The sequence below is a fragment of the Pteronotus mesoamericanus genome, unplaced genomic scaffold (genome assembly GCF_021234165.1).
Source record: "Pteronotus mesoamericanus isolate MK-2021 breed Mesoamerican mustached bat unplaced genomic scaffold, CSHL_Meso_final contig_74, whole genome shotgun sequence".
Taxonomy (NCBI): domain Eukaryota; kingdom Metazoa; phylum Chordata; class Mammalia; order Chiroptera; family Mormoopidae; genus Pteronotus; species Pteronotus mesoamericanus.
The window spans coordinates 5,712,268-5,728,239 of record NW_026555247.1 but is presented as its reverse complement, the minus strand read 5'-3'; the positions used below and the strand labels follow the sequence as shown (position 1 = coordinate 5,728,239).

Sequence of the window (15,972 nt, the reverse complement as noted above, 5' to 3'; positions counted from 1 at the left end):
AATGAAAGACCAGGAATAAATATCTTTAAAGTATATTTCAGACAAAAGGCTAATTTCCTTCATAAGCAAAGACTTCTCAAATCAATGAAACCAATAACTCAACAGGAAAAACAGATAAAGAATATGAACAGAATTGGGCAAAGAGTTCACATAAATGGAACTACACACAGTTCTTAATCATAGGAAAAGATATTCAACCTCATTCACAATAAGATGCAAAACAAAGCTCGGAGATGCTAAATGACAAAGATCTGAGTATTTGATAACAGACATTTGACTAAGGGAACATTGGCAGGGGAGCGCAAACTGGAACAACCTCCATGAAAACAATTGGCGATATCTACCAAAATCAAAAGTAGAGATACTCCTTGACTCAGTAATGCCATGTCTAAAAACTCATCCCATAGGTATATTTGCATATGAGTTAAAAGACACAGATATGGAATAATAATTGCAGTATTGCTTGAATAGAAAAAAGATTGGAAACAAATATTCTTCACAGGACACCAATTAAATAATGAATACCAAGTGAAAAAAGCAAAATGCAAAGCAATGTGTATAGTATACTACCACATATGTAAAAAATATTGAATACATATACTTGTATATGCTTATGCATGCATTGATAGTCAATGCATATAATCAATACAAGAAAGAAGTTACATCCGTGTGAGAGACCGAGTGGCTGGGGGACATGGGTAAAAAGGACAATTGTTCTTCACTGTGTTCCAATTTAAAACTTTTCTAATTTTGTATTATTCCAGAAATTTTAACTAATGCAAAGACCAAAAAACAAAAAAACACAGGTTTTTCAGCCCTGCACAGGGTCTGTGGAATCAGATCCATCTGGGAAAGAATCAGGGGCTATGCAACAAGCACTCTCTGTGATTTTTGTGCCCCCAGAAGTTTGAGAACTCTTGACAGACAGCATCATTAGTAATGCAAACTTATCAAAATAATAATAGCAACAATGATGTAAACAGTAATGAACACTTATTTAAAAAGATAAAGCCTAAGACACCACTGCCAAAATCTTGCACAAGTGTTCCTGAAAACAATTCTTTGGCACAACCACAATGTTATTGAAAGATTTTACACCACAACGAAGTATTTATTCCTTGTTCTCTCCGGTGTTCAGTCTTAATCAATGTTAATAATTTCCCCAGCTTTTTAAACTTTGCAAAATGCTTTTGAGCTAAGTAAAAGCATAATAAGCCTTACTTGAAGTTACGTGAAAAAGAAGCGTCTTGCTCAAAGACAACACAACACCTCCAAATTCAATACTTTCCAGCTAACAACTACATGCTACCTTAAATATTCTGAAGATATCTACAACTGAAAGAAACGTATACTTTTATGAGGTTTCTCAATCTAGGCATAGCTGTGTTGCAAATCACAATTGTGTGTTTCTAAAATGCTACGGGAGACAGAAAGGGCATAACCTCAGGTCTCAGACAGTTCTGCCTCCCCCTGTTTTTCAATTTCTTCCCCTTTAAATCAAGAAGACAACATGATAGAGTGGGTAAGGGCCGGAGCTCCAGAACCAGACTGCCCCCACGTAACCTTGGACAAGTTACTTAACTTCTCTGTAGAGATATCTGTAAAATGGGATGGCAACACCTCCTTCGCTTGGTATGAGGATTACATAAATCAATATATGTGCAGCGCTTTGTATAGATGCTCACCCATAGTGAGTAAAAATATTTGCTATTATTTTTTCAGACCAGTCTTGGAGTGCTAAAGGAATAGAATCCACAAAAATAAGGGATAAGCTAGGGAAGGGGTGGAGAGACAGGGAGGAAAACTCTGTAATGGGTACAGAGAAGCACAGAAAGCAAACAGTAATGAAAAGTTGGTTTCCAAGAAATAAAAAACCAACTACAAGATATTGAAGCAATGGGCCAAGCAAAGCAAAGCTGTTTTTTCCTTGTTCTGCGGACTGTTCAACTGCCAGACATTTCCATTTTCCGGTCTGGGTCCATATCACCGTATAAGTTTTCTATCAAGGGTTTGGTGTTAGGGGGTGGCAGCACCTCTTACCAAGTCCCTGTGTTCATTAATCTGACCAGACTCGCACCCTCTGTGGGCTAAGGCAACAGGAGTTCTTGGCCTCCGCAGAGCAAAATCTGAGGAGGTAAGGTAACCAGGAGAAAGCTAGGAAGATTCCAATCCACCAGCTTCCATAGTCATGGCATGGCCTGCAGAAGCCCCTCAGTCTCAGAGGACCCAGACCATACCACGGGCCCACAACCTCCTCATTACCTATTATCAGCATGTGGGCCTGCAGGCAGCAAACACAGATGGAAGGGACCTTCAGACTACACTGCCTGATTTCTCCATTATGTGCTTGCTGCAGAGGCTGAGGTCCAGGGAGGAAATGACTTGCTCAAATGCTAAGGGATATCTAGATAATTATCTTACCACAGGGAACCACTGGTGACTAAAATATAAGCCCTTCTACTAATTAAACATTATTTCATTTTCAATTGCTGTATTTTGGCCATTTTTAAAATGTTTTTTTTAATCTCTTTAACTAAAATAGTGATACCAACTGCAAACGGTCACGTGCCTGTGCCAGCTGATGAGCCAGAGTAACAGTGAGTACCGGCTGTCCGCCAGAGCAGATCTGGGAGACGCCATAGCAGAGGTTTGACATGCACCTGCAACACCCTAACTCTTTTAGAAGCTATTTGGAAACTACCAACCAGAACTGACCCAGAGTTCCTATGGACTTCCTCAGGCTTCCAGCCTAATAATGTCTTATCATTGAAACCACGAAGGGCACCATGTGATTCCTCCCCTCTGCAGATCTTACCCAGGGCTAGCACCCTGTCCCTACCTCCAAAAACCTTAGCAGACAGGCCTCCTTTAGCTGCAGCTAATGTTTCAGCCACACAGTATCCATCTTGAGGCCTCAAGCGGCCAGAGCTCTACAGAATTTTTACCCGTAGTACCTGTTCTCAAAGATTTGATCTAACAAATTTATTAATAGTTCTCATTTAAAATAACCAAACTCATATCTGACTGCCCTTTAGAGCTTCCAAACAACAGGAGATTGCCAAGTTGACTTATTATTTCAACCCATAAACAAAATCCATTTTAATTAATGAGAACTGCCTTATTCTGAATGAATATTTGGTCCCTGCTCTCCACTCTCAGTCTCCCCTGCTGCCTGTCCCTCCCCCCAGTATTTGCTTCTCAGAGTCACAGGGACCTGCCGACCCCATGCACAGTGCCGGGACATAAAGAGACCTTAACACACCGAAGCCACCACACTGCCCCAAAACGAAAGCAGCCTGGAATCTGGCGTAGCCGCCTAAGACCTGCTGTATTGCCCTTCCAGCAGCTAACCTATCTATAATCTGAAATTACATCAATTTTCCAAGGACTGGGGAAAACATTTCCCATGAGCAAGAAGTTAATTTATTTGCAGGGGGAAATGAATAGCTCCCTTTGCTTTCCTGACCCTCCCATAAGCACCGGGAAACAACACAAAGTGACCCTGAAGAGAAACCCCAGACAGAGCCTTCAGTTATGTAAGATGGCCTAAAATCAGCCAGGAGTGACAGAGGACATAAATTCTGCAACCCACAGTAATGGGCCTGCAGACTCTTTAAGCTGAGGAGCACCATCGTCCTCCTCAGTGAGAAATGAATTGTTTTTGTACATCATACTCTGGGGGAGGGGGTGCCGAGATTGTATGTTGGGAAGAAATGGTCAAACTTCCACTTTATATAGTCTCAGGTGAGAGTTACCACTGAAAAAGCCCAGATCAGTGGAGTTCTCTGTGTAGGACAGGCGACAAGCCCCCTCCTCCTTCTGCCCTTTGTCATTTATTTCATGAAAGCTAGAATTCTTTCCTCCTTCGTGTTCTAAAAAAAGAGGAGCTTTAGCAACCTAATGGCACTTTAGGATTGGAAATAACAACATTTGAGACCATCCCCAGAAAAAAGATCATTTGGAAGCCCCAATAAGAAAAATTCATTTTCCAATCAAAGCATATTAACTCTAACAACTGCCAACCCACCAGAAAGCCCTCAAAGTAATGAAAACCGTAAGAGGAAGGAGGGGCAAAAATGAGGGGATAATTTTCTTTTGCTGTCAGACCAGCCCTGTTTTATTAAACAATCAGCTGAACTCACACTGTTATCTCTCAAGCATACTCCCCATCCATCTCTGCCACCTAGGGTGGGGGTATCCCCCATATCCCTCTCCCCAGCATTGTTGAAGAAGTGCAGGTAAGCCAAGAGACATCAGATTCTCACAGACCATAAACTTCTGATTCTGCGCAGGGACTAAGACATTCCAAAAACCCATGTGGTAAGAGTTCCTGCCACTCTTCCTCAATCAAGTTCACATTCTATGCTTACTATGTGTCTGGCCCTGTGCTAGGCACTTCATATGAACTCTCTCCTATGTGGTGAGCTATATGTTACTGGCATTTTATATATGAAGAAAATGAGTTGGATAACTTGCCCAAGGTCACAGAGCTCATGCAAGCAGAGCAGGACTTGAAGTCTAGTGGTCCGACTCAAGACCCAGGACTCAACCATTGTTTTAGCCCACCATATGGTTTCAGGGTGCATGCGGGCTTCAGTGGCTTCCCCAGACACATACACATCCCAGCCCTGAGCCTGACTTCCAACACCACCCACCGCAAAGGAACACCTCCCTTCTCTTGAAAGAATCAAACTAGACCCCACAGAATGGCTGTAATCCTGAAAAGAAGTCAAAGATGCCCCACACTTCAGAGCCAAAATGAAATTACACCATTTTGTGTTGTGGAGCAGCTTCTTGATTTCCTGAAATCCACCCAATAGTGAAGAAAAAGCAGACTGTTCAGATCGTTTTATATCTTCTGGTGAGTGAAAGGATCTCAACCTCAGATAAGCTTTGAGACTTAGTGGCACGTTGCAAAAGGGAGGTTCCAAAAAAAGGAGACCATTTCTAAACTATAAAGTGTATTTCATTCAGAGGGAAGAAGCTCTGGACTTTTTCAATGTTTTTAAGGACTGATCCTAAAGAGAACACTTATAATCTCAGAAAAGATAGAATGCTGGCTCCCTTTCACTTATAAAAATTGTCTCCAATGCAAATTGAAAGTGATAACTAACCCCATGTGCCAACTTCAAATAAACTATGTTATAAAACAGCTCCAAAAGGACACTTCATTGAAAGGAAGACCGTAAGGCAATTTGCAAACCTCACATGCACTTATTTTATATGAATATCTATAGTCACATACATTATCAAAATGAAACTAAAAGGGAAGGAATTCACTGTACAGAAGACAAAACAATACCCTTTTTATTTTTAAAACTCTGGTGAAATAGGTTTCCATATGACATCCCATTTTTAAAAAATTAATGTAAACCAACCTGCCTGTGGGTCAGTCACACTAAAGAGACTTCATATTGGTGTGTACAGATGCCAAGAGTATTTACAAATGTTGTCTGTTAGGTAGTAAAGTGTTGCAAATTTTCCAGCACGTATTCCACAGTAAAATAAAGGGGGGATATTGGTGTTCTTGTATAAGAATTCTTAACAAATGAATAAAGGCAATTTTCCTGAGAGAAGATTTGTTCTTGAAATATTTTTCTTTAACAATTGGAAATATAGAAATGGGATGTAGTTGTAAAAGAAGCATAAGAATGTCTAAGTTAACATTTTTCTTTTAAATTATTTAAGTACCATTAAGTTAAAATGTTTACATTCATTATAAAAAAATGTTGTTAAATCTTATGCAAATGATTTAACACTGATTGCTGCAACGCAAATTGCACTTTTTAAAAAAAATTATTGTATACATGGAAGAAAAATATCTTGTTTGCTACCCTGTTTACAAATTCCGACTGACTTCAGATCAGTCACACAATATGAACTTTGAGAAATGTCAGTCACAGTGTACGTTACAGTTATAATGCAGTCTTGCAAACTGAGTAATATTTTTGACAAGTGACCTCATGAACCGACTCAGCCTCCAGAGATGTGTACCAAATGGCCTCAAATGGTCTTCTTCGTGAACACATGTGAAATCTGGGTGTGGAAAGGTATTAATAAATTCTGGAATAACCAAAACCGATCAGAAGAAGCACATGATTTGGGGCAATACACATAAAACCTTTTTAAAAAAATCTCAAAATTCCTTAGCAGGCAAGGCCCCAGTCCTAGTCCAGGTTTCTAGAAGTGGCCCAGCGGATGCCCTGGCAGACCCACAGGTAGGCTGGCTGGAAGTGGCAGTGGCCAGGCAAGAGACCCGGGCGGAGGGCTGCACTGGCCTTCCCAGGAAAGGCTCCGTCTTCTCCCTGGCTCTTCACTGTCAGGGGCTGGCTGGCAAGGCAGAGCAAGCCTCTTGGGAAACGCATCTCTTTCAAAATAAAGGCACGGAAATCACGCGTCAGAGGAATGTTCTGTCAGCATACTCGCCCCGGTTTCCACAGCGTGGCAATAATGGCCGCAGGTCCCGAGGGCCCTCCCGCTCCAGGCAGCGGGCTCAGGCCAGGGCGAGCGCGCACCATGAATCCTGTCTCACCGAGGAGGACGTGACTTCAGCCGGCGAGGCCAGGCTGACACCTATGTACAGCCCATCTTGACCTGAGTACTTGAGCTCGCTGTTCTCGGGGTTCGTGCTTTCTCCCGCGCCAGACATCACTGGGGCACCCGCCTGGCAGAAGATGGGGACAGAGAGGAGGAGACAGAGAAGGGGAGACGTTACTGATAAATTTGTCAGGCGTCATGTTCCTGCTGGGTAAACACGTGAGGACAAATGAGATGAGCAGTGCGGCCAGGGCGAGGGCTGTTCACTGTGCTGCACGGGGCCACTGACCTAACCCTGGCGATTGAAGCTCTCAGACACATTCTCCTGTTATCTTGAGGACTCATGGCAGGAACCACACAGCAACATGTGCAGCTGGACAAAAGGAACCGAAGGAAGCCTATTTGTAAAAAGTGCCAAACCCTGAGATCTCTGACAGTGAAACAAGCCACACCACATAGGTAAACAGACCCTAATGATGCCCACACAATCTAATCATTTCCAGAGAAAATGCAGAGCATTGTATACGCATACTCACATACACAGCAGAGCCACAAGGCTTAGCAGTTATGTCAAAGTCTAAAAGAGAAAGCTGCGCAGTTCAGCAAAGTCTGATAAATGAAATTTTTGAGCTCTGACTTCATGGAAAATTAACCCATGCATATGCAGGTTTTAATATCTACCTCATTTAACCTTAATTCTTTCCAAGAAGAATGGGCTATGTTTGAAGCAGATCACATTATAATGAAAATGCTAACATCCTATATCTGTCATGATTGTGGCAATTATTTCCGAGAACAAAAGGTTACCTTTGTATTGTTTCATTCATTCCTTCCATCCAAACGAGAAAGGCCATATAAAAAAACGTATAATTTATTTGGTATAATTTAGTAAGATCAAGCCAAAATAACTAATCATGTTTAGGCTACGGTTTGAGAAAGCGGTTGCATTTGGCTCTTCAAAAAATCTAGCCATAATCACATACGTTTAAATCCTGCCTTTTGCCTTCTCAAAGCTCAGAAGCCCGTTATTTCCTCTGTGCTTTCAGTGTTCTACTCCATAAATTACTGCATACTTGTTTTTTGACACCGGCAGAATATTTTGTACTTCTCAAAGCATACCTTTCTTTTACATACATAATCCCATTAAATCCTTAAAACATGTTTCTGGCTGAATTGATACTACATTCACTTCAGAGAAACACGGAGTGCCAGACACAGGCTGAACTGAATGGAAGGTGCGCTGAGCCCCCTTGGCTCCTGGAGCCTGGAAGTAAATGTGGTCCTACTCTTTCCTGGATAAAATTTGGTTTTCTCTCTAATCCTCACAGTAACCACATGAATTAGTTAAAGAACATGTATGAATGACCCATGGACATGGACAATGGTGTGGGGATTGACGGTGGGGGCTGGTGGAGGGCTGGGTGGAGGAGAACAAAAAGGGAAAAATTGAGACAACTGTAATAAAATAAACAGTAAAAAAAAGTGAACCACATGATGCTAGGAGGTGGGGGTTCAGGAGGTCTGACCATGTGACTTCCTGTCTGCCCATCCGACCATCCCTACCAGCCCCTTCAAAGGTAACCAATCCTTCCTTTTCCTAGAAAAAATGTGTGTTCGTAAAAATTCAGCAACATACAAAAGTACCCCTACATACAAACTTCTTTTTAACTAACACAAACTTAAAGATTTAAACTGTGGGCTTTGGGTACATAAAAAAACAAACTTCAAAAAGTCATTGATATGCCTAAAATTTTAATTAAATTCTTGTGAAAATTTGGAAACAGCTGAAATAATCCTGTCAAACACACCAAAGCTGTGAATTTGAGTATATACATGAATATGGTGACTGCCCTAACCTGTGCAGCTCAGTTGGTTGGGTGTCATCCCACAAAGCAAAAGGTAGCTAGTTCAAGGTCAGGGCACATGAGATGCAGCTTACTAATGTTTATCTTTTGCATTGATGTTTCTCTCCCTCTCTCCCTCCCTTCCCCTCTCTCTAAAAATAAATATTTTCCAAAATATATAGTGATTAACTTTAGCCCTTAAATCCAGAACCTCCACAATGAACAAAGCCAGTGTGGATCCAGATTTTTAACCTCCAAAGAAATAAACAAAAGGGTGACATTAGATTAAAAGGCCTCTTCATTTTAGAGTCTTCATTAGCTATTACACAACCAGTAGCAAGAGTTTTATAAAGGATTTATAAATGATTTATGCCACCCTCAACTTTGTATTGATCTATTTATTCCCCCCAAAAGCACACCGGCATTGATCTCACTAAATCTGACTTCAGCATAACAAGTACTGTCCTCTGAAATGACGAGGGTGTCTGTATTGGCCCAGGAAGCAGCTCACCGCAATTGGCCACAAGTGCTGAGATAGCAGAGCAGTCTGTCATTACCACAAGTCAGTAACAAGGAACAGTAGGCAAGGTACTCATGAGAGCCAGGTACAGAGACTGTGAGCCCCAAAAAGACAGTCACTCCCTGGACGAGCTCCGAGGCCACATGAGGGGCCAGTCACAGACACACTGAAAAGACTGCTCAGCTAGCTGCCTGTCATACTTGATACAGGAATGGCTGAGACAGGGAGGCCATAGAAGAAATCAAAGAGGCGAAAGGATCCCTGGAGAAGAGCCACAGGCAGCCTGCATGGGGAGGACAAGCGTGGGTTTTCAAGTACCGCCTTGGTTCTGCCACCCATGAGTATGGTCGCCTCCTTGAGTCTCTTCCCCGATAAGTGGCCCTGTCTTACCTGCCTCAGGTATGGTTGTAACAATTAATTGAGATGTTTGTAAAAGCATCAGGATGACACCTTGCCATGTTGACCATTCCATAAAAAGCAGCTATTGTTATTGGTGAGGACCAGGTGTGCAGAATGGGAGGCATGCAGGACATGGAGAGACCTGTTCATAGGAAAACCAGCTGAGACAGAAGTGTTAAGCAAAGGAGCCAAAAGAGACTATGTGGGAGACGTAAACTAGAAGACCTGACCTGTCACTTTCTGTCCCTCAGTTTCTTCACTATAAAATGGAAATAAACAGACACCTATGTGTAAGGTTGCTGCGAAAATTAAATTTGTTATTATATGTACAGCTTTTACAACAGTGCCTGGCAATGGTAAAGACTACATAAGTATATATTACTATTAGTATTTTATTATTTCTGTTAAGGATAAAGACTGTAGATCTAACTTAATCTGCCAATTCTATCCTTCACCAGGTGAGTTACCACCATCACTGGGTGGGAGCAGTGGGAACTCAGAGCTAAGTGAAACCCACTCAACAATGGCCTTATCCTAACTGTTAGAGACAGCCCTTTGCAAAAAAAAAGAAAAAAAGAAAAAAAAGAAAAAAAAAAGGTAAGGTGCTTCCACAGTCCTTCAAAAGGCTCATTGGCCCTTTTTCAAATAAGCCCCATTAGAGAAATTTAATACCTTGATTATTATTCTTACACCTGAGCAATAATTCCAAAAGCTACCAGCTGAAATGACTATTGTCTTCAGGCAAAAATGTTATGCTATATGGCAGGCCAAGAGTCCTATTGTCAAAGGGCAGGAAAAACACAATTTATGTGAATGAAGAGCTCCTAAAAAAAAAAAAATTAGCTCTAAGGGGTTAATATCCAAAATTTATAAAGAACTTCTTATACAACTTAACACCAAAAACAAATTAAAAAAAGAACAAAGGACCTGAATAGACATTTCTTAAAAGAGGACATACACATGACCAACAGACATATGACAAGATATTCAAGATCACTAATCATTAAGAAATATACATTAAAACCACATTGAGATATCGCCTCACACTTGCCAGAATGGCAATCATCAGTAAGTCAACAAACAACACAAGTGCTGGCGAGGATGTGGAGAAAGGGGGACCCCTGTGCACTGTTGGGAAGAGTGCAGACTGGTGCAGCCACTGTGGAAAGCAGTGTGGAGTTACCTCAAAAAATTAAAAATGGAACTGCCGTATGACCCAGGGATTCCACTTCTGGGAATTTATCTGAAGAAACCCAAAACACTATTTGAAAGAATATATGCACCTCTATGTTCACTGCAGTGTTATTTACAATCACCAAGATATAAAAGCATCCCAAGTGCCCATCAGTAGATGATTGGATAAAAAAGCCGTGGTACATTTACACAGCAATACTACACAGCCATAAAAAAGGAAATGTTACTTTTGCGAAAGCATGGATGGACCTGGAGAGTATTATGCTAAATGAAATAAACCAGTTGGAGAAAGACAAATAACATATGACCTCACTTACATGTAGAATCTAATGAACAAAACAAGCTAACAAACAAAATAGAAACAGATTCATAGATACAGAGAACAGACTGACTTGTCAGAGGAGAGGGTTGGGGGCTGGGTAGAAAAGGTGAAAGGATTAAGAAAAAAAAACTCAAACAGCATGGTGATTACCAGAGGGGAAGGGGGAAAGGGGAGGTAGAAGAAGATAAAGGTGGGATAAATGATGATGGAAGGAGACCTGACTTGGGGTGGTGCACACACAATACAATATATAGATGTGTTATAAATTTACCTGAGACTTTTAATTTTATTAACCAATGTCACCCCAATAAAATGGGGATACACTATTCAAACATGAAATACGACAATGTAAAACTTTTATGTATATAGATCATACCTCAATAAAAAATAAATTATGATTTTTATGTAATGATATATAATGAGATCTGATAAAATTGTGATAACCCCAGTACCCTCATCCATGGCAAGCAGGGCTATATTCTATACACGCCTTAGAAGGTAGTTAGCAGAGATATCAAGAATTTTATACCCTACTTAGCTCTGTAATTTCACTTCTGAAAATGTACTAAAAGAATTTTAAGGGAGGGAAAGGCTCCACACAGGAAGACATCCATTGCAGGTTTACTTATAATAGTGGAAACCACAGAAATAATCTAATGTCTAATAATATGGGAATGGTTTGGAAAAGCAAAGTACATCCGCCCAATAAACTATTATGCAATTATTAAAAATAATAAGATCATGTAGTAAAATGGAAAAAAATTCTGTAATGCAATGCTGGGTGAAAAACAGCAGGATATAAAATTTCTATGTCATAATTACAACTTGTCCACAAACACGCAAGAGTGTTTCAAGGGCACCCAGGGGGGCATTTGAGAGGGCCCAACATAATAGCCAGCTATGCCTTTCTTTGAATATTTTAATTGAATGGTATAAGTTCTTTCGGCGAAGAATAGAAGACACTAGCCACAGAAACACAAGCACTTGAGGCTTGAAGAATGAGCCAGCCTGGAGAGAGTCATAAAGCAGTGGAAAATACAGTGAGGAATCAGAGTGGAGGCACTAACAGAGAGAAGGGTAGGTTAGAAGGGATCTCATGTACCTCTGGAGTCACCTCCATATCACCTGGATTAGGCTGGAACTCGGCCATCCACGCCCATGTGAAACATGGTTTCATGTAAGTTAAAGCACCAAACACACTACGTGGGTTCACCAGTGGAACCTGACCCTTGAAACCGGCGCTCCGCCTGTAGAAATCTAGAACCAGCACAACTCTCCTGAAGAAACCTGGCTTGTTGTATCATTATTCACCTAAGTGCCTTTCCCCCATTGGTGATATTCAAGAGCTACCTACTGAGAAACAGTACAATTTGGGGAGAAAATCAAAGAAAACTTATCGTGACCCTGGACCCAGTACACACATACAAAAAAATACACGTATAAATTTCAACTCGTGACTATACCTTCCCACATCTAGTTAAACCCTTGAAGGACTTTAGTTCAGATCACAGGTATCTCAACATAGCAAAAGCAGACACTTCACTAACCTAAACCAACCTACTCCACCAAACGTTTCTGAACGGCAGTATAGGAGAGTACTCAGGAATGCCTGTAGTTGAATCATCCTTCCTCCTTTCAGTGGGGAGCTCAGGCAGGCGGAGGTCCTTGCTCTTTCTCTGATCAAAGTGCAATGAGGGTGGAGCAGAAATCTGTTCTGTGTTTCCATTCACAGCTTATCTGCCCTCCACCCTCCCACAGACAACTGAAAATGGAGGCACTTCCTGTAGAAAAAAATGTGTTATCAGCACCAGTCCCAGCCTGGGCTTAGCACTGAGGGCAGGCCAAGTGAGGTGGGAGACGACCGACCGGCGGCCCGGCAGCTGGGCTGGAAAACTCCCTCCTAAAGGAATAAATGACTTCAGGGGGGACATGGAAAATATCCACTAGCCTGTGAAGTAGGCACAGTTTGGGTTTAGATCACCAGATTTTTTTCCTGTGAGAATGAGCCTTTGTTCCTTTTCAGACATATATATGAAAAGTCAAGGATTTCTGAATTGAGAAACCCATATAGTCAATACCCAGCAGTGTCTGGCTCACCAACATTACCAGTTCTCTTTCTTTACCTTTACGGCACATATCCCATAATAGCCAGACCCAGAGGCAGCCTCCAGTGGAGATGCCCAGGGAGGCAGCTCTGGAAAGGCAACACATGTCAAGGACACAGCCTATCTAGAAGAACAGCATAGGTTCTCTGGCTTGTGAATTATAAACATGCATTTCATTTTTGAGAAAGAAAAGCAATAAGCAGTCGACAGGGTTGTGCTCGGTCCTCCATTCTGTAATCTCCCTTAATGCAGCCTCGATCTGAAGAAAGAAAACACTGCACCCCAGGCAGGTTTAGGGTGAGTGTGTGATCATTTCCAGAGCATAAGACTTTGATGATGATCACCACTGCCTCCTTAGCTCGAATTCAGACTGTCAACTTCCATGGCCTCTGATCTGTCCTTCCTACACATCTGAGCGAGTTTGTGGTTACGGCTTTTTCTTGTGTGAGGGGAAGCCAGCCGCCCCTCACTGCCAAAGCTCTCTTCTCTGCTTTTATAACCCCTGGGTTAGACTCTCACAGTGCTTTATAGCGGCCTTCCTCAAAAGAAAAAGTAAAAACTACGTGTAAGTTCCAACAAAGAAACACTTTCAGATAAATCTAAACTTCCACCATAGAAATAACGCTCATTTCAGCTTGAATGGAGGTAATAGAACCAGACAAAAAAATGATTCGATAATTTCAACACAGGAAGATTCACAAACACACAAAGGTTCCGTCTCCATCGGAAGATGTAAAAATTGTCAATCACAACAAAACCTTCTAATTCTCCCACAATAGCTCGAATCAGGCAAGATGACATGAGCGCTTTCCCTCACAAGAGGAGAGTCATGGTCACTTCAGCTGATAACCTAACTCAGTTTTCAGCAGAATGGTTATTTTTTTGTAATCTAACAAACAAATTCCTTACTGGAGAACTTGCTGGCTGTCCCCGTGACCCCTCTTGCCCCTTCTCGGTCTGAGTAAACTAGGCTACATCCATACTCTGGGGCGCTGCCTTTTCAAAGACAGGAGAAAAATCCTATACTTACAATATCCTCTGGGCAGAGGAGCAAATTGTTTTGCCCATCTCTACACACTAAAACAGAAAGCACGTTGTGGCGAAGAAAGGCATGGCCCAAAATTTGTAAGTATTCTGGGGTTGTCAGTAAAATACTACTGTACAAATATAAATTGCAAGGTGGGGGGGTTTGTACTAAGAAAAAGTTTTTCTTCTGAAATGAATCAAAACAAAACACATGACTCTATTCTAGTCTTCAAATTAACTAGTAAAGAACCCTGAGGCAAGATTTAAAACCTGGTGAATTATGATCTTTTACAACTAAACTGGCTTTTCAGGAGATTGGATGAGTGTCTTTATCTCACCATCTCACTTAGAGAAAGCCTATCATAGTCCCAGATCCAAGCAGCATTTACAAGAAAGCAGTATAAATATAGTAAGTATCGTGAGGAATGAAAAATTGTTGCTATCAGAAATAAAAGGAGTATTTAAAATATAGTTACTTTGCTAACACAATAGCTCTATATCTCTAAATTCCCCGATTAGGAAAGTAAGGATTTATTTCTAATGTCTTGGGATGAAAAACATTGCCAGGCAAATAAAGCACATCACTATTAATTTCCAAGATTAAATTTAAATAGTGCTATTCTTCTTGAGCTTCAAAGAGGTCCACAGGCATCTCCCACTTATGCTATACAATACTCTTAAGAACCAGATGGTAGGAATTACTTTTCCCCATTAGTAGAGGAAAACGGAGGCTTTACAAAACCTTGGCAGCTCACTAGAGTCACACGTAGAGCCACAGCTAAGGGCCTGGCTGCCCGAAACTTCCCTTCCAGCTGCAAATCCGTGAACCCCCAGAATAAACTTCAGACTATATTCAGGCTTCACTATCAATCAAGCAACTAAACTTAATAAGAAATTTAAATTAAAAGTCTTTATACTTAATAAGATAAAAATGATAGTAGAGTGTGTGCGCCAGCTCTGGTGGAACCGCGCCAAGCTACCAACAACCGAAAGAGGCAGTACACTAAGTAAATAAGTATTTAAACATGGGCAGTTATGAATTTGGAATTGTTTACTCACAAGACTCCAACAGGACATTGAAATCAATACCTGTTGTTTATTTGTTCAAATCCTTCTTAAAATCTGAAGTCAATAAAATAAGGCCCAGTCTTAGAAATTCTGACTGCTGGGCCCGGTATGGTAAGTAGCAGCATTATGAGTTATAACATATGCTACCACCTGTCTTTGAAGATGCTTTTTTAAATCATTAAAATTTCAGAGAAAATTAACAGGTAGGTCTAAACATGAACAGAGCTAACACAGTGTATTTAATTCATATTCATTAGATCTTCATATTGCTAGTAACTCTTTTGGCAGACACCCATGAAATGCATAATAAATTACTTTTGTTCCAGTAAAGGAATTCGTTTTCTTCAAAGATTCATTTAGCAATAACATTTCAAAGCATTCTAAGCCAAATTTCTTAAATTTGGCCATGTTTTCCCGTAACATTATTTCAAGTTTTGTGACAATTTTGTATATTCTAATAGAGGCATGGGGAAAAAACTGCAAACAAACTGTAATCTACAAAGAAAACTTCTATTCTGAGGCCACATGAAAAGGCAAATGATATTCTGCCTACACTTATCCTTTACCTAGTATTCTAATGTTTTCAGATTGTGGTAATGAGTCGATTATTAAATAAATCACAGTCCTGTGATAAATTGGGTGAACACATACATTATAAACTATTTAAAGCACAATACAGTTTTACTATATTAGGAAATATACATACAAAACCATCGGCTATTAATGTAGTAACATGTATTTCTAACTACTTTTTATCATCCTCCCAGTGACATGCGCACACGCGCGCACACACGAAAAAACGAGGAAAGTCCACAAAAGGCCTTGAGATCAAAAGGAAAGTATGCAAACTCCACATACTTCAAGGTTCCCTGCCAGGGTGACGTGTGACTCTCACAGTGAAGGCCAATGTGGTCAGACAGGAACGTGAGTTATTAGAAGGGGCTGTGAAAGAAGTAA

General features: G+C 40.9%; 1 protein-coding gene across 3 annotated transcripts in view; it reads right to left on the bottom strand.

Annotated features, from left to right (window-relative positions):
* GATA6 (GATA binding protein 6) overlaps positions 1–15,972 on the bottom strand; it is an 87,624-nt gene that overhangs the window by 52,045 nt on the left and 19,607 nt on the right. Inside the window, exon 7 of one of the 3 annotated variants that reach the window (XM_054583440.1) lies at positions 5,283–6,664. The exons of the other annotated variants lie outside the window; for them this stretch is intronic. Coding sequence (XP_054439415.1) covers positions 6,494–6,664 — 171 coding nt within the window. The 3' untranslated portion in view covers positions 5,283–6,493. Of the gene's footprint in view, positions 1–5,282; positions 6,665–15,972 lie in introns of those variants that run through there. 3 annotated transcript variants of the gene reach the window in all.